The 25,559-nt window shown below is 44.9% G+C and overlaps 1 protein-coding gene across 1 annotated transcript in view; it reads left to right on the plus strand.

The window, feature by feature from the left end:
- LOC148014751 (uncharacterized) overlaps nucleotides 1-25,559 on the plus strand; it is a 285,635-nt gene that overhangs the window by 232,432 nt on the left and 27,644 nt on the right. The window contains exon 17 of the mRNA XM_087666600.1: nucleotides 8,298-8,612. Coding sequence (XP_087522726.1) covers nucleotides 8,298-8,612 — 315 coding nt within the window. The remainder of the gene's footprint in view (nucleotides 1-8,297; nucleotides 8,613-25,559) is intronic.

Here is a 25,559-nt window from a genome sequence, read left to right on the forward strand (position 1 = left end):
AAGGAATATCTTTCATCGTCTTGTGCGGAAAAAGAAGAGAGGCCTCACACTTTGGAGTTACATTGATCTCTTACTTGAACTTTAGTACATTGATTTCTAAATGGAAAAATTCAATGAGTAGGCCAAACTTTGAACTCTTGGACTAAGCTCCCCAACAACTTGTTGATTTGATACCAAGTGTCTTTGCCAATGTCACATCCATCCACATGAAGAACCTAAGTATCATCTAGCTCTAGATTAATCATGGCTTGAGCCTTGTCATCTCATACTTCCCATGTGGCTATTTGGGCCACATCCTAAGTTTGCTTCTCCTTACCATTTGCAATATTCCATAAGCCTTTCTTCATTAGGATCAATTTGATCCCTTTTTTCTAAGTATGGAATGCATCACCTTAGTAGATCCATTTTCTCCATTAGAGACATGATGGTATGTTCAAAAACACAAGATCTAAGTAAGGACATGGATAACTCACTATAAGCAAAGAGATGGAGTCAATGATGCTAAAATTTGAAGTGAGAATAGGGAAATGCTTCAAGCGAACATGGATGGAACTCCATTTCATCCATAATTTAAATTTGACTAGTCTTCAGCCATAGTAGCATCTCTGAGATAAGGAGGGTACTAATCTCTAAAAAGCTTCTTCAAGAGGTATACCCCACCATTTGATCAAATACTCCTAGATTGATCGATATCTAAGCTTCTTCTCATGTTTTCCTATGATTTCCTCCAAAATATACTGAATAATGTCCTCTTTCTCCATAGGTGGCAACTCTTCCACATAATCCATTAGGGATCCAATAAAAGGCTTGAGCACACTCACATGAAAGACCTTTTGAAACTTGGTGAAGGAAGGGAGTTCCAGATGATAAGCCAAATCACCCATATGATTAACAATCTTGTGGGGCCCATAATACTTGTGTGCAAACTTGTTGCTGAAGATATCTTTGAGAGTGGAATACATTGACTTGGGTATCTTTACCTTGACTTGGGTATCTTTACAAGTACCAACTCTCCTTTTTTGAACCCCATATGTCACCTCTTCTCATCAACATAACGCTTCGTTTGACCCTATGTTTTCTTGAGATTCACTTTTCACTATCGAAGTAGGGCCAAACTAGAGTCAGAGATGTATCAACTCTTTTTAAGCAGAGACAACAAGAAGGCACGGAGGAAATTTCATGGGAGACAACCCCCAATTCAGTTGACATCACCTATGGTATGGCATGAAACACTGTATGATGTTCCATCACAAGAGCAGATACCTTCCATCAAACTCTAGGCCAACACAATGTGGTCTCTTTACAGAAAAGATGGTGAGATATGCCATTTGGAGGTTCAAGAATGGGAGAGCACATGATCAAGATGGCCTTGTGGCAGAGCATTTTGCACATGCATGTTATGCACTGGTGAATCTCTTCAATAGAGCCATATGTGAGGGGTTTCCCGTAAGTTGATGTGACCACACAATAGTGCTGATTTTTAAGAGTGGAGATCCATTGATTGCTAACAACTATTGTACTATTATGATTGGCCATATGCTAGGAAAGATATATGCCCGTATTATGGAACATGAGTTGAGTTGGTGGGCTGAAACAAGAAAATACAGTCTGTAGGACAAGCTGGCTTCTGCCGCAGATACAACATGCTAGACCATATATTCATGCTAAGGGCCTTGATTGAGGAGGGACGATCATAAAGACAAAATCTATTGTTGTTTTGTGGATTTTTGCAAGGCTTTTGATACTGTGCCACATGCAAGACTCATTCAAAGGTTGCGATCCATTGGGGTCCCAGAGGATATGCAAGGGTGTATTTATGCATTGTATGAAACTATAACAGGGAGAGTACGAGTGCGTGGAGGTACAATAGACTCAGTGTCTAGCACGGTTGGTGTAAAGCAAGGCTGTCCCCCCTCTCCTTTGATGTTTGGATTGTATATTAATGAGATTTCTGATTACATACAAAGATGGGGTGGTATGGGAGCCAGCTTGGCTGGGGTACTGATACCAATTTTGTTATATGCAGACGATATGGTACTCATCTCAAATTCACCGGAGGGACTACAACGACATCTAGATGCATTGCATGTGTTCTGTGAAGATAAAGGTTTCAAGGTTAATCTTGGAAAGACTAAAATTATGGTCTTTAACACCTCAACAGCTTGGGTGACACATTCAGAGCATCACTTTATGTACGACGGTCAGCATGTGGAAATGGTTAGAAAATATGTATACCTTGGGGTCACTTTCAAAGGGCCACAGTTTTCATGGATGGAAACTTCAGAGGCTAGGCTTGCACAGGCATATGCAGCTTTGGGTACCCTAGAACAACAGTGTGCACACATACAGTTTCAAGAGCCTCGTACCAAATTGTGGCTTTTTGACACTTTAGTTATGCCCACTCTACTCTATGGGGCAGGAATTTGGGGCCCAAGCCTTTATCATACTAGACAGATGCCACTTATAGACTGTGATGGACCAGAAGCACAATATTATGATGGTTGGGAACATATGGAAAGACTGCTGGTCTTGATGATAGCATGTATGATAAGGGCAAAAGCCTCAATATGATAGCACGTATGATAAGGGCAAAAGCCTCAATACCACAGGAGATCATCCAAGAAAAATTGGGTGCTGGTCTTGATGATAGCACGTATGATAAGGGCAAAAGCCTCAGTACCACAGGAGATCATCCAAGCAGAATTGGGTGCTGCACCTATGGTAGTTGAGGCATTATTCCAAGCAATTACTTTCCTCCAGAGGATATGGCAGCTCCCTAAAGATTGATACCCTAGACTAGCCGTGGAGTCTTCAAGACAACTTGCAGCAGAGAGAGATAGATAGTATTGGTATGCACATATGAGCAAGTGGTTGAACTTACATGGCATTGTTGGTATCGCCATCTGGGGCTTCTTGCTTGCATCATAATAATAGGTCCTGGCCGCCCCAAGTGTGCATGAAATGAAAATGGAGCTCCTGACTCGCCTTGCACCTGGTCCCATCAGCCGCGAAGGGAGTGGATGATGGAGGTCCAGAGCTCTGCCAAAGTCGCTTGTACGGAAAGTCTCTCCCCGCCAAGACATTGTGCCTTCCAGATGTGCCATCCAGTAAGACTCCCTACAATCTCCCATACCTCAGAGCAGTCTGCTGTGGGCTCCACTATACTTGGCAGATGGGTAGAGCCTCCTAGCTGACCACTGCACAAGACCCATCCTCAATGATGGTCTTGTCCTACATCCCGACGTCATACAAAAGGTGACGGCCCTGGCTGACTGCCTACCAGCAAAAAGCTCCCCATGAGATACATCCTAGGCTGGGTGCTATACGGCAGAGAATGCGGCATGCTTCTCTCCACACGAGTTGTGCTGCCTCACATGACCAAAGACAGTGCTTTGGAGTTTCCAGAACGTGTTGTGTGCAGCGTTTACAACTTCCCTCCTTCTGCATCTAGGCTAACCAACTCCCCACCACCAGGCCTCCATGTGCCAATAGCCATAAGAGATATGATACCCTCCTTGGCCTCCAGGTATCCCATAGGCGGCGCCAAAAGGTCCGTTGAAAAGCCTCCTTGATGCTATGCTCCGCCCAATGCCTGCTACACGAAGGCACCCAGTCCATGTCCTCCTGCATCAGTACGTGTCTGTTAATCTTGGCTGTGTACTCTAGGAACCTCGATGGCTTCTTGGCGACCACAGTAGCTAGTCATAGCCACTCTCTAGGGTCCCACTCCAGCTCATCAAGTGGCTTGCCCTCCCAAATCCAGAGGCGCCACTCCCAGATCTCCTCCCAGAACACATAAGGGTCCAGATGCCATATCTTTCCTTGAAGGCCAACCACCAAAATCCTCCTCCATGAAAGGACACATTGCAAGAATTCCAATGTGGGGTTGATCATGGTGTGTACAAAAGGATTGATACATTATCACGGAGGATTGTAATAGACAAGGAACTCCATGGCTACAAAGAGAAGGAAAACAATATGCACACTCAACAAATGTTCTCTTCTTGATTTTTTTTATTGCATAGACTGGTTACATATATAAAGGAAGAGATACCAATCAATGATCCCTCACACTTTCCATGTGTGTCCCCGTGTGACACCATACAGCCAACACTTTACATGTGTGCCCTATGTGGCACACTTTACTCCACACCTCTCATCCATATTCATGCACCATACAATCTTAAGCACATAAGAGTGCTTTCACATATACACATCCGCAAACACCGAAGCTTACAATGCCAACACCCCCTCTTAAGTAAGGTGTTTAATTTTACCTTGTCACCCATTCAATGTAGCATTGCATGACTGCAATCGCTACTTCTTAACACTCCCCACCAATGCTATATTGGAGTGTTTATATGACTAGATACTCCGCTTTCACCCACATTGTTTGGTTTATATATAGATGAAGTGTCTGATTAAATTGACCAAGGAGGAGCTGGTGCTAGTTTAACAGGGGTGTTGATACTGATATTATTATATATAGATGGCATTATTCTTATTTCAGACTCACCAAGGGGATTGTAGCACCACCTAGGTGCTTTGCATGTCTTTTGTAGAGATAGATACCTCACAGTAAATCTTACCATGGTCTCAAATACTTCAGCACCATGGGTGACTAGATCTATGTTAAACATTTGGAGGAGACATAGTGGAGTATGTGAGGGAATATAATTATTCAGGAGTCACCTTCTCTAGCCCATGATTTACGTTGAGAGGGGCATCAGAGGCACGTCTAGCACAAGGCTATATAGCACTAGGGGCACTCAAGAGCCCATGTGCTCACACCCTAGTCACAACTACACTACTATATGGAGCAAAGGTATACTACTATAGCTTGTACCATAGGTGCCTCAGTCCCCTCATTGATTAGACTGGAACACAAAGAGATTATTAAGATGGTTAGGATGACATGGAAAGGCTACTAATCATGATCATAGCACCTATGATTAGGATTAAGCACTCCACTCTACATCCCATTGTCAGAGCAGAGCTAGGGGCAACAACACCAATAATGGAGACACTCTTCAAGGTAGTGACCTTTTGGTGCAGATTATGGGATCTCCCACGTCATAGAAACTCCAAATGGGCACTAACTTCATCTAGACAACTAGTAGCAGAGGGCGAGAAGAACTGTTGGTTTTCACAGATGACTATCTAGATGAGCCTATATGTTTTGGATATTGACAGCCTTCCACCTTTTGACTATAACCTTGACTACCCTACACTTTTTCTCAGTTGATCAGAGTTGAACCAAGGGACCACAACTGATATCTTGAGGATTAAGATAGCGAGGATATGAATCCACCCAACACTCCATGTAGGATTGAGAAAGGGGTTCTACTAGAGTCACTTTCTTGTGTCTCTGATGATGGATTCACTATTGTGCGATTGATAAACGGCCAAGGGGAAATGGTTGTGGAGCCCACATCCATCATTCAAATGTGCCTTTAATACTATATATCTTTGTTTTGTCCGCAGGAAGTTCTTTATGATTCTATTCTTTCTGCTCAAAGATACATTTGTGACTTGATTTGAAATCAGGTCAAGCTTGAATGGAAGGAATTGATGAAAGAAAATATCACAAAGGAAGAAGTGGAGGATGTGCTATGTCATTTACCCCATAGGAAAAGTTTCAATTTGGATGGCCTCCCTAATGAGTTGTTTTCAGTCAATGTGGAACAGCTTAAGGACCCATTGACTCATCTTTGCCACCATGTCTGGAGATCCGAAGCGATGCCTGTTGCTGATTGGAAAATTGCAGTTATTCATTTGCTACCCAAGGTTGCTTCCCCATCCACTTTGAAGCAATGGAGGCCCATTTTGGTAATGGCTTTGTTATATAAAATCTTTTCCAAAGTTGTTGCCAACAGATTGCAGAAAGTGTTTCCACAATTGATTCATTCCCATCAGTTGGGTTCATTAAGGGAGAAAACATCATGCATAATATTTTGAATGTTCAAATGGGGATTAATTATGCTGAAGCCTTTGGCCAATAGGTCATTATGATCCAGCTACATATTGAGAAGGCTTTTGATCATGTCAGCTAGTCCTTTATGCAGTAATTGATGTCTACCATGGGCTTCCGTCCTCGCATGAGTTCTCTTATTGTCACTATCAATCAGGATGCAGTAGCACATGCTACACTTAATGGGGGACACAGAAGAGATTGCTTTATCTCATTCTATTTGTCAAGGATGCCCTCTGAGTCCTTTATTGTTTGCATTGGTCACTCACCCCATGCTTTCTTTGTTGGATTGGTTGGCCGAGGATAGGGAGATTGTTGGTTTATCTCTTCCCAATGGTTCTCAACTTTTGGGTCAATCTTTGGTAGATGATTCCTTTATGTTTCTCAAGGCTGATCGAACTAATGTCAATCGAGCAATGGCAGTTTGGAGTCTATTTGGTTTGGCCTCGAGCCTTCATATTAATACTCAAAAATCAACATTGATGTTTTGTACAAAGACTGATTTGTAAGAATTGGGCTGGCAAGGAGATGTTGTCTCTAAACATGGCATTACTCGACACTTAGGATATCCCATTGGTGTGGATGTGCCTCCTCGAGCATTGCTTGATTGGATATCCTTCCGTATTCATGATAGGTTTATGTATTGTGAATCTCAAGATTGGCCTTTTCATGTGCGGCTCAAAGTGGCTCAATTTATCATGATTAGTATGGTCTCTTATTTTTTACCCTTGCTTCCCTCGACCAAGAAGTCTCTCTTGGAATTGGTACAGCCCATCTTCTTTATGTTGTCGATAAGTAAAGGCAATCATTTGGGTCAAGTGTAAATATCATGGCAGCATGTTACTACTCCAAAACAGTTGGGGGGAGCTGCTTTATTGAATGTCAATCTTCATATGAATACTCTTAGAATGGCATTTTTGCAAGCCCTCTATGTGCAAAGCCATCCCTAGATTGATATTGCGAAATTTTTCATCGAGGAGACGGGTATCTCCCATGGTCGCATAGTTATCCAAGCATGTTGGTGGCATGTGCTGAATTCTGTGAGGCCTCTTGAATTGTTGCAGTCATTTCTTCTGACTCATTTGATTGCCTCTTGGCAAGAGATACTTCACTTTATAGTTTTTCATCCTCCTGATCTCCGAAAGAAGGCTAATTCGTTGCAGGCAGAAGTATTTCAGGTTGCTTCATCAGCTAGATAAGGATTTGCAGTGAGATCAATTTTGATCAGATGGCTCGATTGGGGCTGCAATCAGTACATGATGCTGTCATTCTTGGGTAGTCCCACCTGTATTCTTTCTAGTGTATACGCCAGCACTTTCTGGTGCCTAGAGGCTATAGACAAATCCGGTTGACCCTCCAGGACCAGCTTCAGCAGTATAATCCATTGCCTGCTTTTCAGCCTGACTCACTACAGTAGGATTGGATGCATGCCAAACCAGATGATTTTCAGAAAAGGTCAACTAATCAAATCTCCCACAAGATGGTAGAGGACAAGCGATGGGTCACTAGGAAAGAAATTAAATTTTAGCATGCCCAAGATAGCAGAGAAAAGTGGTAGGATACATTTCTTCAATTGTGGAGGTCCAAGATTCCTTATTAAGGGAAATTTTTTGTATGGAGGTTACTTATCAGTGGTCTTCTTACTAGGGATGTCCTGCGTGCCCACAAGATCTCGCGGGGCCATTGTGTCTTTTGCACTACTTGTGATGAGACACTAATTCACTTCTTCATCTCTCGCCCTGTGGTGAGGCAGATTTGGAGCTTTATTTCCTGTGTGTGGACCTTGGCAACTAATCAATAGGAAACGCCCATCCATTCTTGGGTCTTGGGTAAGATGCCTTCATTGTTTTCTTTGCACTTGGATTATGTCTGCCTTTTCCAATTTCTCAGATGGATAGTCCTTTGGCACATTTGGTGTATCCCTAATGCCTTTATTCTGAACTCAGTGTCAAGTATCCACGGTCATGTGGCCCATGTTTGCAGATTAATCTTATGGCAGATTTCTTCCATGATTTCAACAGATGTGATCCTCCCTGATGTGGCTGCTCCTTGGCTGGATATTGTTCACTCCACCCCAGTTCTGCAGTCAGCATAATATTTGTGTGTTATTTTATAGTAGCCTTTAGGCTTTGACTTGTGCTTGCCAGGATTTTCATGGCTGGCCAGTAGGCCTGATGTGAGACTTGTATCCTTTCTGTTTGGATGGCCTGAAGGCCAGCTGTAAATATTCCAACATTAATATACATTTATTCATATGAGAGAGAGAGAGAGAGAGAGAGAGATCACATTTTACGAAAAAAAAAGACTAATAATCACATGCTCTTAGGTGAAATTCATGTGAGTTCATGCATCCCTTTTGGATTATCATTGACAAAGTCACGGGTTGGTCAAACACAAGAAATTTTAATCCAAACTAGGGACATGTTCGGAAACTTGGCAAGTACTGAAGATGAAGACAACCTAGATTTGATGATAGTAATAAGGAGAGCTAATATTTATCAGTATTTTGCAATCTATAAGTTTTCAAAATATTATTACAAGGGAAACTATACACTTTATGAGATGGGAAGATATACTCTTATCATAGCCACTACAACGGCCTCTGTACGTGGCAGCCCCTTCAATCTCTCTGTGATAGAAGGTGTGTGTTCCTCATTTTTGCACTGGTTTTACTGTGCATTGTTCAGCCAGAATAGTGTAACTTCTTAGAGAAGTATAGTGACACATAATGAGGAGCACAAATTCTCCCCACATACTCTTCAGATATGCAAGGATCTTTTCATGCCCATTTTTTAATCTAATGATTGACACAGATCCCTCTTTAGATTGAACAAGTATCAAAAACTCATCTCGTAATGCCATTATCTTCATACTAGTATATAAATGGGGGGCTGCAACGTCAGAATACCATATACAGTGTTTTTCTTTTCTTTGTGTAAGAATCTTCCAGAATACCATTAACTGCTAGAAGAGACGACAGTTTGCAATGCACTCAAGCCATACAACCAGTAGATATGGAAACAATCGAGGATGCCAGTCTAATGCTCAACGAAAAAACGTTTTAAGCCATTAAGAGTCAAGAACAGTGTGTGGCAATGACCAGCTGCAAGTTCAAATGTCTCCCTTTGCAATGCCAAGTCCCCAACAATGGTGCATATGAGGCATTGCCTATGTCAAATGCACAATATTCCCTAGAAAGATAGATGGTGGTATTGACTGCTTGAGCCATACACGAAGCATACAAAATACAGTAATCAATTTGCATTCTTGAGAAGGGAAACCACCAATAGCTGCATCGGAAAAGTTTGGTGTCAGAATCTACCAAATTATCTGACCTGTCAATATGTGAGTATGGAAATTCAATATAGAATCATAGAAAAGAGACACTTTTGTCGTTCAGCCATGGACACTTCCCCTCCCTCTGAATTTCTCCCCCTCTCCCTCCTCCTACTCCGCCCCCTGACAAAATCTGCGCTTGCTATCTGCACCCCCATGGTGGCTGCCAGCCATCTCCATCCCCTCTTTAACTCCTTGCCTCTAGCCCACCAGCTGCCCACCCTTCCTTTCTTCCTGCCATTTTTGCTCTCTTGCCTCGGAACAGCCCAAGTGCTTCCCTTTAGCAATATCTTCACTATCATCATTTCCTCCTATTCTCCTCACCACCCCACCAACCATACCACCCATTCTGCTGCCTTCTGTCCCCTTTTCCCCCCATCCCAAAGAGAAAAGAAACACCAAACAGAACAAATTTCCTCCTATATTTTTGTCTATCCCGCATGGCCCTTTCTTCCTTAACCTCTTTTGCATTCCTTGCTACCCCTTTATCTGCCTTCCTCCTCACCTGTTTTTCCTCTTTCTGTTCCCCCTTCAATCTTTCCAAACCTAACAACAGAAATTCTGAACCAATTTGTCTGACTGGTTTGTTCAAGGCTGACAAGAAGCATCAACAGGAAGCTATGTACCAGGCAAGACCTAGTTGATGACCAGAGCTCTATGCACTAATGAGCGGTACATCTTGCTCTCAAAAATCAACTGCTAAGTGGCTGTGATGCCAAGCTCCACCTGGAACCAAAGACATTTAGCTATCTACTATCTGCACATCAATCCCAAACCAAGTTAACTCACCAATTGGTATTGGAATTAGGATCTTTAAAAAATCAATGTGACTTGTGCCAGTTGATTCGGGCAGCTTCTGCTATGTAAAACAACCTCCAATGCTGACCTCATCCTCTCCAACATCACATAGCATCCTCAATGTACAGCGTTTTTTAATCTACTAATTCTGAGTCCACCAACAACTATATGTCAGTCCTAACTTGGGCAGCCTGAGCCTCCTCAATCCAGTGACTCTCAACTGAAGTAGGGCATCGCCTTTGCAAAAATCAGAAAAACATGGAGGACCAAAGGGGCAGGCTTTTCTAGCTATCATGTCAAGGTGGAACTCCTTCCCTTCCACCCTCCTGTGGTCACCCTTCTGCTTCCCCTCTATTGATGACCTATAAAGTGCTAACAGGTCGTTGATCCACTCCACACACAAGTATTCGGTTGCAGGGACTTGACTCTTCCAGGCCACTATATACATTGGAGGAGAAGAGAGAATATGTGTTTGAGGGGAGAGAATGAATGCACTCCCCTTGGATGTCGAACACATCATCACTACTTCAGCTGGTTAGTGGAGTACCCACCATTTTGGAGGGTACTCCATTCACTACAAGAAGTTCCATCTTTGGCAGAGGCAATGTTAAATCCAATTAACTTTGTCTGGCTTTGTAAGCTGTTAGCTCAACAGAGCTGACTCTTGCAGGTAAATTGACCTGTGGGTGTCCTGGCTCTAACTAGGCTATGGTATCCTCCAAGAAGTTTGATTCAACCCTTTGTCGGCTTTCTCAAAATCTAGTAGTGGCATTTCTATTACCTGCCCACAGTGCTGGGTCCACTCTAAAGGTGAAGATATTGTCCGAGATGGTATGTCCCTGAACAAAGGCTCTCTAGGTCTTATAAATAATATTTAGTAAGAGGTGTTGAGTTAGTGAAGTTCAAGTAGACTTAGAGGGGCTTGGCACAAAGAAGCCAAACTGCACCTTCTGCATTAAATGTTGCATCTCATGTAGGATCACATGTGTTTTCATTCACCACACCCGGGGGTTCTCCAAACTTAGGCACAACCATTAGGACCTCATCTCTTCCTCAACCAGATGGTATTCCACCTTTTCCTCACACACTTTCGAGATCATTGCAGCCTAGGTATTCCCCCTAGTCTGTCCCGAGTGTGGAATCAGTTGGTGCCATAGTTTGCTTCCATGGCATTACCTAGTGGACCCTCTGGTCATTATACTGTGTCCCAACTGATATTTGGATGGGGCTTACTTGTCCCAGAGCCTCCACCTCCACTGGCACCTTATCGAAGCATTCATGTTCCAATGCCTCCATATCAATCGGCACTCATTGGACACTCAAGCCTATTTCTGCCTACCCACCTCTTCCCCCTCCTCCTTATCAGACACCTCCACCATGAACACGACCACCATCTTATCCTCCACATCCATCTTACCCCACATTCCCAACACCTCATGGTTCTACCTCATCTTTCACCAAAAGCATGCATTCAATAACAAGTCTCATTTTAACGAATCAAAATTTACAACTTGGTCGAACTTGATGAGACATGTCCTTGACTCACAGAACCTATGAAATCTTGTGCAGGGGTTGGAACCCCAACCTAATCCCACACTTGTTCCATACAAGGTCGTCCACTCGTGGAAGGCTAGGAATGCCTCTACTATTGTCGAGCTAATGGAGGGCTTATTGCATGAGTTTCATTCTTAGCTTCAACATCTTGACTTAGCATTAGAGCGATGGGTGCTCTTGACTAACTATTATGCGGCTTAGGAAAGGACTCGTCAAATAAAGCTTGACCATGAGCCTCAAAACTTCAAAATCTCTAACCGGAATGACTTGAAAGTCAAGTTGGCTGACTATTGGCATCTACTTCCCGAATTCTCCACTATAGGGACTCCTAAGTTCTCTAACAATCAAGTCATATTGTTTCTTAATAAGTTGCTGTGTAAATATTTCAATTTTGTACAGCAAGTGGTTTCTCTACCCAATTTACCCACATTCTATGAATTTGAGTGTCAACTATTGCGTTATGCACGGCTGTTTGATAAGTTTCATATGAATAATCCCTTAGAGGGGGTTCTTGTTGCTCATTCTTAGAAGGAGCAGTAAGGAAAGGGTAAACAAAATCAAACTTAAAATCAAAATCAAAATAAAAAACAAGCAAGGAAATCACAAGGAAACTCCCAGTCTCAACTCAAACCCGGGTGGTAGAAGGTACCTAAGAAGAATAGGTATTGTCAACATTGTCAAAAGGCTGGTCATTTTGATGACAAGTGTCGATCGAAGACAAGAGGCACAACACCAAAACCCAAATCACAGATCCCCACCCCTCAGTCGCGGGCAACCCCCACAGGGGAGGCAAGGTGATGAGAGGGGCCAGTGGAAAGATCAAACTCACACTGCCATAGTCAGCTATCTCAGTCCACAACATTCTCAACTCTAGAGGGATTTTTTGACTGGTCTGTAGAGGCCCACATTGTCTCCATAGAGACATTCTATGCGAGTCTCATCCACATCTATGAGTTGCCTCCTGACGAGGTTACCGGAGAGGCCCACTCGTCACAACCAAGCACATCAGCACCTATTTGGATTGTGGATAGTGGAGCTACACATCACATGACTCCTATAGAGGATATCTTCCATATCTAAGCCTTCCATCCGAGTGGATTAGTGTAGGAAACAACTCCTCGGTCAAGATCCAGGATCAAGGTTGCATCAATTTTACCACAAACAGGTCCGGATTTGGCTTTATTGGAAAATGTATACTATGTCCTCAGCTTGGGGTGAACTTGTTATCTGTTCAACAGCTTTGCTGATTGGGATGAGCAATTTTCTTTATAGCAACCACAGTCAAGGTCATTGACTCTCAAACTAGTTTAGTGATTGCTCATGGTGAGGGTAATCCCAATGGCCTATACCACATGATCCTTTTTCTTACCAAACTGACAACCGAGGGCTCCGTGTTCCATCACTTCCAGGGCGTTAGTCACATCTCGGGAGCCTTCGAGCAATGAGTGTCTTTGGCATTTCAATCTAGGGCATCTTGGCTATGACTCTCGTTATGAATTGTCTTGCCATGAGATGGTTGAGGGTGGTCCTTTCCTGAAGCTAGCTTGAGATGTTCATAAAGCATGTCAGCTTGGGAAGAAGCACCATATCCCATTCCCTCAACAGTCTACACATAGAGTTGAGGCACCTCTTAGATTGATTCATGTTGATCTTTGTGAACCAACATCCACTGCTGCCTTGAACGGCGCACTATATTTCTTTTTGATAGTGGATGATCATTCAAGATACATGAGGGTGTACTTTCTCAAGAATAAGTCTGATGCTTTCATATATTTCTCTGCTTGGGTGTTGCTGGTACATAACCAGACGGGTTGTCGTGTTGGTCGCATGAGAAGTAATAGCAGTGGTGAGTTTATCTCCCACGAGTTTTCTGAGTTTCTACACTGGCATGGCATCTCTTGCGAGCTCACCTCTACTAACTCCCCCCTCTCAAAATGAATTCGTAGAGCATAGGAACCAAACAGTTCATGAAAATGGCACGCAGACAACTTCTTTGGTTAATTCATACTAGGCCAAACTTAGCTTACTCAGTTAGCATTCTCAATCGATATTTCACAGCACCTAAGATGTCACATTGGATTGTATGTCTTCCTATGTTGCGTTATTTACAATGTACTTATTTTTATGGCCTCACTTATGGTTTTGGTTTATGTTTGCAAGGGTACCTTGATTCTGATTGGGCAGGAGATCCTGACATCTAGCATTCCCATTGTAGCTATCTCTTCACCTTGGGCATGGCTCCCATTTCTTGGTCTAGTCATAAGCAAGAGACGACAGTAGCTTCCACAGCCGAGGCGGAGTATCGGGCTCTCTTTGATGGCACCACCAAGGCCATCTACATGAGTAGCTTACTAGTGGCGCTTCACTTTCCTTGTGACTCTCCCACCGTTGTCTACTATGACAACTAGAGTGTCATTTCCCTTGCGGGCAATCTGATCATCACACCAGAGACGTGTCATGTGGGAGTCCACTTCCACTTTTCCAGAGAGTAGGTTGAACTAGGCGCCTAGAGTTTATGCCTGTATCAGACAATTTTGCAAACATTTTGACCAAAGCACTCAACCAGCCGGTTCTTCACTACTTTCTACCCAGGTTCGGCTTGGGTACACCCTCCCCTACTTTTTCAGATTGATGGGGAGAGGGTTATTTCCTCTTGCTTTCCCTTCTGGTTTGAGAGGGGGTAGCTATTTCTCTTGATAGTAATAGTAATGATGCTTACAGTTTTTAGACATTCATTCATTCATTTCTTCTTTTGTATTGTACTTATGGACATTTGTAACTTCATCCACAATGTCAGGATGACATGATTATAAAAGAACACTTAGACAAGTGAACAATTTCCCTTGTGAGGACACTGTCTAAGTGGCACTGTTGCATTGCATTTTGCATGAGCATGATATCTTGCATGTCCCTTTGCATTACTCCATGCATTGGCATTCTGTTCATGTAAACATGCATTTGTACGCATTTATTCATTTTTGACCTTTTGAAGTGTTCGACTCTAGATCCACCATATTCGTGGCTGCACATGGCAGTTCTTCCTAGCTTGCTTGCTATGCTTATCTTTCTTGCTTCACATCTTTGCTATATTTCTGTCACCCACACCTTAGCCATTTTCCTTATTCACCAACACCTAGTAATGGTAGGGATGATATGCTTATTTTATGAAGGTCTTGGGTCTGACCATCCCTTATTACTCTCTTGTTTAGGGCATGGATACTCAATATAAAGAAAACTAATTTGGAACCCTCAATGTTAAATCTATCAAAACCACAAAGCCCTAAAAAAAAACAATCCATAGCTAATTCCATCCGCCTTTGCGGGACTTTGGTAGGCCACTAGGCAACCGACATGCACCCTTTGTTCGATGCCCTGGCCTCTCTGGGGTGATCACTTGGGCTCCCTTGATAAGATAACCATCACCTCTATAGTCTTAGTAGGCCACTGGGCAGCCGAAGCGCACCCTTTGACCGCCGATGCTCTAGCTGCTTTGGGGTGGGACGCCTTGGGGTAAAAGATAAAGAAAAACAAGCTTGGCTGGCCTACTTCTCATGGCGTTGTTATTGGACCTACGAGGGGGTGTTGAGCTAAAAATGCATTAGCTTCACTTAAACGGCTCCAAAACATGCTTAATTAAGGAATAAACCTTGTTTATTTAAAAAGAAATGCATTCCTAAAGAGTGTTTGTATCCCATAAGCACAAATCCACATGGGAGGGCCCAAACTTTCTATAAATAGATATGCTACCCTCCATTCAGTCCTAATCTCATTTTTGCATGTTTCAGGTATTTTCAGCTTGCTTCCCACACCTCGTTCATGGAGGACATCACAGTCCAAGCTGTCCATTGTAGCCTTCACTCATCTAGCGCCTGTATGCAGCCCTCCATCATAAGTTTGTTGATGTTTCCAGCCAGGCGACCACTATTGTCTATCATATAGCTGTCATACAGTCTGCCACGTGAGCATACTATTGTGTTTGCAGGCCCCAATTGCCACCTTTTAGATTTTCTCTCTCCTCCAGCTATCACCATCATCTCTTGTAGCCTACATTTACTGTTTTCTCTCTCCTGCAGCTGCGTTAATTACTTTCTCTCTCCTCACTGTGTTATAGTATTTCTCTCTCCTCACCTGCATTTTTAGTATTTCTCTCTCTTGCACTTCCATCTGCATCAGATCCACCCTTTCTTAGCTGTGTTTGTTGGTGTTTGACATCTAGAGGCTGCCTTGCTGCAATTCGAGATTCTTTCGGAGTATGACACTCTCCAGCTCATTACCCCTGTCTTGATCCTTGAGATACAGGAGTTCGAGGTACAGTATTCATTCACTACATAGTGTATTTGCTGCATGAGCATTGTATATTTAGTAGTTATATCACTTCACTCATTCTCTGTGTTCATTGTCTTTGAGTTACCCTAACCCTAACTATGTTCTTTTATCAGTTTGTGCTTTGTCATACCATGTTATTTGTGTTTCTGTATCCAAGTATTTCTTCACACAAGGTTTACATGTGGGACACTGAAACTCTCTCGAACCGCTGTCACTTTAAAGTTTAAAAGAATGCTAAATTTCATTAATTAAGTGGGTTATGGGATTGTTTAATAAATTCTATTTGTAATTTAGCTTAACACCCTCTCTCAGGTCTAAATTGGAACTAGAAAGGGACTGTAAACAAGCCCAAGCTCTTTTATTTTCTCCAAGGCGTCCCACCCCAAAGCAACCAAGGTATCGGGCAAAGGGTATACATTAGTTGCCCAATAACCTACCAAGACTACAGCGGTAATGGCAATCTTACCAATAGAGCCCAAGTGTCCACCCCAAAGAGGACAAAGCATCACACAAAGGGTGCTTGTCAATTTCTTAGTGGCCTATTAAGTCCCACAAAGGGGATGGGAAACACAATGGACTATAGTTTTTCTTTTTTGGTTTTTGTAGACAACTTTTGTTTTGTGGGTCAAAAGATTTAGCATTAAGTGAGTGTTTTCAAAAAGTTTTTGGCTGATTGAGTAGGAGTATCTCAAGGGGAGATAGGAATGACCAGCCCCAAGACCTTCACAAAACAAACAAACTTAACCCCACCACTACTGGGTATCAATGATGGAGGAAAGAGGCTAAGTGGGGGAAGCATCTATGGAGAGTATGTGGAGAGACAAAATAGTACGGAAAGCAAGCTAGATAAGCTAAGCAAGAAAGTGAGACTACCTCAAAGACTGCCATGTGTGATGCCACGAATATGGTAGATCCAAGTGAGACTGCCTCAAAGATTGCCATGTGTGAAGCAAGTGAGACTGCCTCAAAGACTGCCATGTGTGATGCCACGAATATGGTAGATCCAAAGTTGGCTAGTCCAAAGACTAAAAAGGGATAAATATGCACAAATGTATGTTTACTAAAATAGTATTCTAATGCACTAGAGTTATGTAAGAGGGAATATGCTCATGAAAAATGCTATGCAATGGTTCCACTTGGACAGTGCTCTGGCAGGGGAATTGTTCACTTTCCAAGCACGCTTTTACAATATTGGTCATCCTAATGATGCGGATAAAGATACAAAGTACAAAATACATAATGTATGAAGCAAAGAACTTTTTGCTTGCAAGCACTCATTTAGGGCCATCACTTTCTGTATGAGGTTGGGATGCAAGACACGATATTCATTATTGAGGCAGCATCGTGTACAGTCCGCCAGGTACTAGAGCCCACAGCAGACCGCTTTGAGGTAAGGAAGATCATAGGGAGTCTTACTAGATGGCATATCTAGAAGGTGCCGTATCATGAGGTTTTTGGCGGGGACAGACTTTCAATACAGGCAACTTTAGCAGAGCTCTAAACCTCCATCATCCACTCCCTCCGCGATCGTTGGGACAAGGTGTAGGGCGAGTCTCAAGCTCGACAGGAGGTCAGTTCTCATTTCATGTGCACTTGGGGCAGCCAGGACCTGTTTTTCGTGATGTAGACAGGCAACCCCAAATGGTGATACACCCCTCCTCTAGGGCTTCTTGCCCCCATCCCCCCTAGATTGCCCTGAGAGGCTTGTATACTTGATATATCTGCGACTTTGCATCAGCTCCAGCTAGTCTGTTGAGGATGAGCACCTCCTTGTATTCAGGTTTTTTCTGAAGTAATATAATTAGCCACACTTTATTCGCAAAAAAAAAAAAAAAAAAAAAACTATAAACACCTTGTCACCATCAAGAGAGAAAAGCCACCTCCTCTCAAACTAGAAGGAAAAAGCTACGAGGAAGCACCCTCTCCCCATTAATCTAAAGTAGGGGAGGAAGCATCTGGAGGGAAGCTTCAAGCTCTACCCCGAGACCTACGGACCACTTATTGCTCAAGTGTTTCGAACCGAGCGGCCATGGCTACCTCTCACATAGCCGACGCGCAATGCCTACCTTGCGGGTGTAGTGAGCTTACCTTGATGCTCGATCGAGTGCCCTCCTCTTTCTTGCACACCGGTAGCTCCACGATCCTTGAGGCAAGCTCAAGCAACCTTAATTCCTCTCCCATGAGCTTCATCCTCCATAGCCACGCGAGACACAAGAGAAGAGAAGAGAGGAGGAGAAGATGGAGAGCTTCTTCCCCAAGATCCCTCATTCTCACACAATCACTCCCTCACACTCTCTCAATCCCTCTCTCAAGCACAAGCAAGAAGGCAAGAAACAAGAGAAGAAGAAGAAGAAGAAGCTTTTGCCACACACAAGAATGAGCTTCCCATTCACTTTTCAACTTTATATACATGCCCTAATTTCCATGGGCGGTCATTCCCCTTTTTTACATGGCCGGCCATTAGCCTAGGCCCATTTCCTCCTTTCCCACCGTTCTAGTCTATCCTATCCCCAACTAATGCATACAATTTGCACAGGAGTGAGCCTGGCGCTCTTTTACAAGGTTTTGGAAGTGTTTTCGCACTTAATGGTGCACTTTTTATTCTTTTACTCTCCTTGGGCGACTCCAAGACTTCTTGAGGATCGTGCCCGTGCATTTAATTTTTTCCCGGGTCTAGTTGTCATTTAAGGCGCCTTTTCTTTTTCTCTTTTTCCATTTCCCGCTCCTCTATGCTGCGGTAAACATTACCCCCCTCCTAGCCAAGTGCCAGTCCCATGGCACTGTGGTGGGAAGTAGTGGGATAAATGGTGCTATTGCGAGGTGGAACTGGTGGGGAGATGACACTGATGCTTGTGAATGAGAGGTGATGGAGTTTGATGACGATGATTAGTAGAGATTCCGGCGTGCTTTAGGCTTCATGAAGATTCTCGGCATCCTTCACACTGTTCTGGCGCCCCTATGGAGCCGGTCGTCTTTTGAGTATCCGAAATGCTTGAAGCAATAAGCAATCCCTTAGGAGGTTGGTATTGGAGGGATTTATTCAGGAGAAACCCCCCGAACGCTGTTTGCCTTGAAAAGCCGTGGCCTGGGCTGAAAACCCCTGGCGGTGAGTAGAGGATCTTCAGTTTTGAGTTGAAAGTCTTCAGGCTTGTGGTATCAATAAGCGATTCGTAGATCTTGAGGCGGTGGGCATGGACCATCGGACGATGAGGTTCCAAGATCTATGCCAATGGCAGCTCCATTCCTGGGTTTTCCTTCTGCTTGATTTGGTTCACTCATGGCAGCTCAGTAGGCGGATGATTGGCAACATGAAATCTGTTGAGCCATTTAAACCTTCGCAGCGAAGCTCCTGAAATTGCAGTAATGGGGTCATATTCGGCTCCTGGAAAAATTCCTTGTCATTGGAGGATGTAGTAGATGATCTCCTTCAACCAAGCAGCCCGTTTTTTAAACACGAACATAACCTGCAAGAAAAGAAGTGCACTTCCTAGGGGGGGTGTCTGTCGCACTGTGTAGTGCATGGTGCCCGTGCCAGTGGAACTGGGAGATGGGTCTAACCTTGGGCAAGCCCTTGGTAATGTCCCACACTTGAGGACCCAGTTCGTGCGGCGTTGGAGGTGCGGTGCAAAACTTAGGGCGATTGCCTTGATGTGTCCTAAGTGTGAAGTGGGGGAGAGGCTAGAGAGGACTCTAGATGCAGTGAGGGTGGTGCACCAAAATAGTGAAGGAAGACTGCAAGCACTTTTTTTTTTTTTTTTGAATGAGAGAGAGTACATTGGGTAAGGTATGGGGCACCTATTTAGTCACGGGGCAGTCGCAGGCATTGTGATAAAAATGCGCGACTTTGTAGGTATTCTTTAATACCGGCTTTAGCTCTCAGAGGAGTGGTGGACAAGAAGGGGTGATTACACTGTGCAAAACAGGTGTCACTCATATTCTCTAAGAGCTCTAAGCAGAAGGCAGGGAGGAGAGTAGCGCACATCATCAACCTAGTCATGGCTCTACTATCTATTCCTAGGTTAATATAAAAAAAGAGTGGGGGGAGATGGGCTTCCTCTGCTGCAAGTTTCTGGAGTAGCAGGAATTTGAGAAGTCAGAGGTAATTACAAGTGGTTAAGAAAGCTGGATCGGGGCAGGAAGAGAAATCTACAAGAAAACGATTTATGGAGGGAAGTATATCTTCTACCCTAAATACTAAGCACTTCTCTGGGCTTCTAGCATTTACATTATAGATTTTCGGGAAGTCATAATCCCCATGTAAACCTCGATCGTAGTCCACTCCATGCCTACGGGGGTAGGGCATGTAGATGGGATCGTTACACTCTTCAGGGAGGGAGCTACAAAATGCAGTCCAGGCATCAAATTGGTGTCCCAAATCCTCCTTCGCCATTTCGGCTGTGCCTCGTAGCCTTGGACGGATTTGGGAACCAGATTGACCTTGTCTTCCCAGTACTCTCGTGGCTCTTGTCTCCACCTAGTCATTATCAGGCTTCTTTCTTCCATCCATCTGTTTGCGAGTTCGTTAGCCAAATCTTTGATCTTGGCTACGACTCCTAAAGGCAGGGCCCGGTCCAAGGAGTGTGGAAAAGCGAATGAAAGCTCGAACGGCCTCTTATGTAGCTCTCGCTGGCGCCAAATGACCAACTCTTGGGGCCAGTCTACCGGATGTGTATCATTCCTCAATGGCATGGGCTCCTCAGGGAGTTGTCGTGGAAGTGTGCGTGCCGCCTCAGCTAACTCTTGCCTCCTTCTCCTTGCTGCAACTATGTTTTCAGGTAGCTCGGCATCAGCAGGTTCCTCCTGTGGGATCGCGGGTTGAGGCAGACTCGGCATTCTTTGTGGCTCTTCGACATCATCTTGCTCGAAGTCTGGGCCCTCTTCGACATTTCGCTCTACCACAGGAGGAATGACTGGTGGTGGTGGCGGTGGCTGCTCCTGCTCCTGAAAACCTAACTCCTTGAGCTCCGTAGTGGAAAGGCCCGTACAGCGCAGGTAGTAGAATTGTTGCTCTTTAGTTATTCCTGTACTTGTTGGAAGCTCCCGCTCTTGAAGACCATATCTCAGAGCCCGGGTGGTTAGCTCCAACTTTCTTTTTACCTGTTCCACTGTATCATCGCCCTCAGCTTGCGTCACGTGGAGCACCGTGTTGAGGAAGGCCTGTCACTGGGTCTTAGTGGTTATCTCTGCAGCCTCAACCCTAGCTTCGGCAAGCATTCTTTCACATTCAGCCACCGCCAGGCGTTCAGTTAAGTCCCTTACCCTGTCAAAGTTTTTCCTTTCCCACTCCATGGCTCGCTCCTCCATCCTTGTCCTTTGTTCCTCCAGCTGGCTCGCCAAGGTGGTTACTACCTGTTGCTGCTCATTTGATAAAAACCATAACTGGTTTCTTTCTCTTAATTTCTGAGCGAGCTGTTCCTCAGCGATCCCTCTTGCTTGATCGACAATGCTGAGCCTGTGGTGCGCCTCGGCCAGAATTTCTGATTTCTCCTGCACCAACTGCTCTTGGCTTTGGATTTCAGTGAGGAATAGCCTTTTTTGATTAAAGGTCATGGCCACGAGGGCTTCTACGTCTTCTTGGGAGGTCTCTAGCGCATCTTGCAATCTTTGCACTTCATCCTGTAGCCGTCTTGCTTCAGCTGCTGAGACTCCTGGCCCTTCATTTTTCAGGAATTCGATTTCCCTTATTAACCTATTCTATTCTTCTTGCTCCTGCCATGACTGGGGCTCCGTGGCATGTTCTTGTGGAACAGTGGCTTCGCCTTCCTGAACCTCCTGGTAGAGCATTTCCACTTGGGCAACCCTTTGCTGTAGATCACTGTATTGCTGCATCAGTAGTTTTATTTTCCTTTGTTCCGCCACCAGGCTCTGCTCCTCGTCCTCCAGCCTTTGTCTAAGGCGGTTTTCATTGTTTTGGGCTTCCTTCATTTTTTCTGCTAGCTGGTCTTGCAGGGCCTTTATTTCTCTCCGTCTGTCGGCTTCTTGCCTTGAGACCTCTAGCCTGAGGGCCGCTGACGTCTCCTTTTCTTTCTCTAGTTCCAGCAAGGCCACCTTCTTCTCTTCTTTTGCCTTGTCCAGTTGTGTCAATAACTCGGCCACATATGCGTCATAGTCTGTATCGGCAGGCATGGGAGTATTGGGCGTGGTGGTCGATGCCTCCAGCCTTTGTCGTTTGGGGTCTTGCCGTGACTCTGCATCTGTGGCGGTGGGCCTTTTCAATCTAGTTTCAGGGACGATTTCGGCCACCTTGCTCACGAGCATCTGCACCATGGTCATGAGCTGTGCCGTGTCGAGGGGAGGCGTGGGTTGTGCAGTAGTTGCAGTCATAGTTTCAGCCGTTGTCGGCACAAAGGAGGGAGGGAGTGGATGTAGGAGGGACTTGCCCTTGCCTACGACCATTGGAGCTGCTTCCACACTTGCGCTGGCTTCGGCTTTATGGCCAGGGCTTGTGGGTTCGAGTTCTCCGCCCCCATGGGTCTCTTCCACCGATCTTCGTGTAGCTTCCGCCAGTTCGGCCAGTTCCTTTAGTCGCTGCTCCTCGGCTTCTTCCTCCGCCCTTCTTTCCCTGTCCTCTTCTGCCTTCTTCGACTCCTCTCTTATCCTGGCAAGCTCCTCCTCCTCTTTCCTCCTCCTTTCTTCCTCAGCCCTTCGAGACTCTTTTTGAGCCCTTTTGATGTCAGCCCGTTCTTCCTTACTTAATTTCTCTTTCTTCTCCTTCTGTCTCCTATCACTTTTGCTTTGTTCTTCGGGTTTGCTCGCTCATGGGGATGGCACCTCTTGCTCTCCCTTGTCGCTTACTGTTCTTTCGCTTGATTCCCCTCCTTCGTGGTGAGGTGGGCTTTGATGCACAGCTTCCTCATCCATAACACCCTCATTCTTTATTGCTTCATCTATGATGGCTGTCAGGATGCCCCCGTATCTGATTGTAGCTGCCTTTGACGCAGGTTTCTTCCTTGCGAAGCGCGCGGTTGAGGCAGGGGATTCTCATCCTGCTGGTGCTTCCGTCAGAGTGAGGAGGGCAGCTGAACTTTGAATGGTCTTCTATACGAATCCATTCCAGTCTATTTCTTCAGGGACTCCTGTTGCTATGCTTTCCAACAGTGGGACCCCGATCCTGTCCATCAGTGCATTGTACCGTTGGCCCGAGAAGAGGGTATGGATCATCTTCGCTTGTAATTTCACTGCTGGGTCCAGGATGTCAACCAAGCCGATTCCATCCACGGTATGCACTGACCCCAGCATGGTGTACACATCTCGTCTCGGCCGTCTCTCTTTCTTGGGCACAAGCCCCAGGGCCTTTTCTATGATTGTTGCGTTGAGGGGCACTTCGATTCTTTTTTCTTGCTCCCCTGTCCTTACTGTGACCGTGCCACAGTTCCGGCTTTTGTCGAAGTTCCTCAGGAAATCCGCACACATGCTGTAATCCACAGCCTGCCCCACCTTCTCCACGTACTTGTGGAGGTGACATCTTTCCACCAAGTCTTTGATCGCGGGTTTCTCCAGGATGGCCTCATCCAGATTCAGTGTGTGCTTGAAAGTGAACTGACTGAATCCTCACGTCTCGATGCTGATACTGAATTTGGTCATTTCTTCTTCAGAGAATGGGAGTTTGCTCCCTTTCTCCTGTCCTGCCATGGTGGTGACCTGTCAACACACCATGCCAATCATTAATGCCTAACAATCGGCTTATTTCTAATCAAAACTCAGTTTGAGAGAAAAATGTATATGCCCAAAATGGGTACACTTGCTTAGAGACTTGACCATTGCTATTGTTTTACTCTGCAGTATTCTTCCATAGAAACTTACTTAATTATAACAATCTGCTAGCTAGATAGCATAACTTTTTATTTTTGCTATGCTCTTGCTCACATTGCTCCCCCCTCCATCGGGGATCTTTCAAAGAATCCTTCCTAGGATTAGCACAGGAAGGAGGAGGTAAGCGTTGTTTCGCGTGGGTTGACTTACCTAGCCAATAGCCAATCATAGAAGCTTGGATTGTATTCGAGTTGGGCATGACAATCCAGAGTAGATGGTTGGATGGAGACTTGGGAAATGTAGGTCAAAACGTCGTGGAAGAGATCTCCAGTATTGAGGTGACTGGCAACATGTAATTCCTCTTCGGTGAGGAATTGGTCAATGTAGGGGTGGGCGAGCACATGGTTGTCCAAATGCTAATTATGGGTGATGGCCAAGACCCTAAACGAGATAGGTGCCACATAAGTGGGGTCATATTCGATAGTTTTAATTGCCCTGCGTTGCTCAGCATTGGTCATTATTTGACAACCTTTTTTCTCCCATTGGGTCCTTAGCGTAAACCACTGAGTCCATGTATGGGGGATGGGGTTGAAAATGGACCAGGACCAAAACTGGTACAAAACATGTGGCTGTCTGCAAGAATGTGGAAGGTGAGCTTGCCATCTGCGTGAGCTCGTGCAACTCTTGTTCAGGAGCAGAACAAGGAGGCTTACGATACGAAGTGATAAGTCTTCTGAGGGTAGCTTGATCCTTCGAGATTTCATTGTTTGCTATCAGTTCGGCCGCAATTTGGGAACTTTAGTGATCATAAGTTCGTATTCCTCCCAAGTGCATGGTAATGCACGAGCATCCGAAGCAAGTGTTTTGTCAAGAAGGCCTAGGTCTAGCCTCTCGTAGCTTCTAGCAAATGTAGTGAAAGTTTTGTCTAACATTTTAATGCAGGTTATTAAGTCATCCCCCGAAGTTGCGGCATGGTCCTTAGCCAAAGAGAGGAAAGGTCGTATTGCGTATGAAGGTTTAAGACCCGCTGGCGGGGGTGGTGCAACTGGACTGGATAGTTGTGACTTCCTCATCAGTGTCACGGGTTGGGCCTTGCACTCTGAAGCACTTTGAGATGTTGCAGGAGGCTCCGGAGGCATGGGGGTTGTGCTAGGTTCTGAGTGAACAGTTATAGTGGTTTATAAGTTCTCTGGATTAAGTAGGTTTAAGACCTGTGGCATGTGCTTTGGTCGATAGATGGGCTGAGGCTTGCTAGCCACAGCTGGCCAGGGCCTGTTGACTATGTGCTGGGCACCCTTTGTGCAAGCCTCTCTCATTGGGGTGAGATTGCTTGTAGATGGGCTTCGTATAGCTGGCCACTTTTAGCCACCCAAATCCAGGGATTTCCCTCGTAGTATCCTTGTGCCCGCAAGAGATCTTTGGGAATCCAGCGCGGCGTGGTTGTGTGTCTATGGTGATAGCGCCTAGACTGCCTCTTGGGTCGAGACGGTTGATAATTTTGACGTTTAGGATCATACTTGGGTGGTCTACTCGGATGTGGTTTTTGCCGTTTCGGCACCCATAGAAACTTGGACTCTTTGGTCTTGTGAGCGCTCTTGGTGGGTTTGGGCCTGGGGTCGAGGGCCCGGCACGAGGCCGTAGTTTGCGTCTGTTCAAACTCGGTCTGAAGCGCAGTCGTAGGGGTTTCTACCGGTGGCTTTGTAAAGGTGGGGGAATTAAGACAGCCCTTGCTGAAGGTCGTCACTATGCGCACATTGCCGATAGCAAGATGTATGTGGTTTAGGTTGTAATCCACATTACAGTTGGTTTGCTTCTTGAAAGT

This window comes from Lygodium microphyllum, chromosome 25, assembly GCF_053477565.2.
Source record: "Lygodium microphyllum isolate KBCC chromosome 25, Lygodium_microphyllum_v1.1.10, whole genome shotgun sequence".
Lineage (NCBI taxonomy): Eukaryota > Viridiplantae > Streptophyta > Polypodiopsida > Schizaeales > Lygodiaceae > Lygodium > Lygodium microphyllum.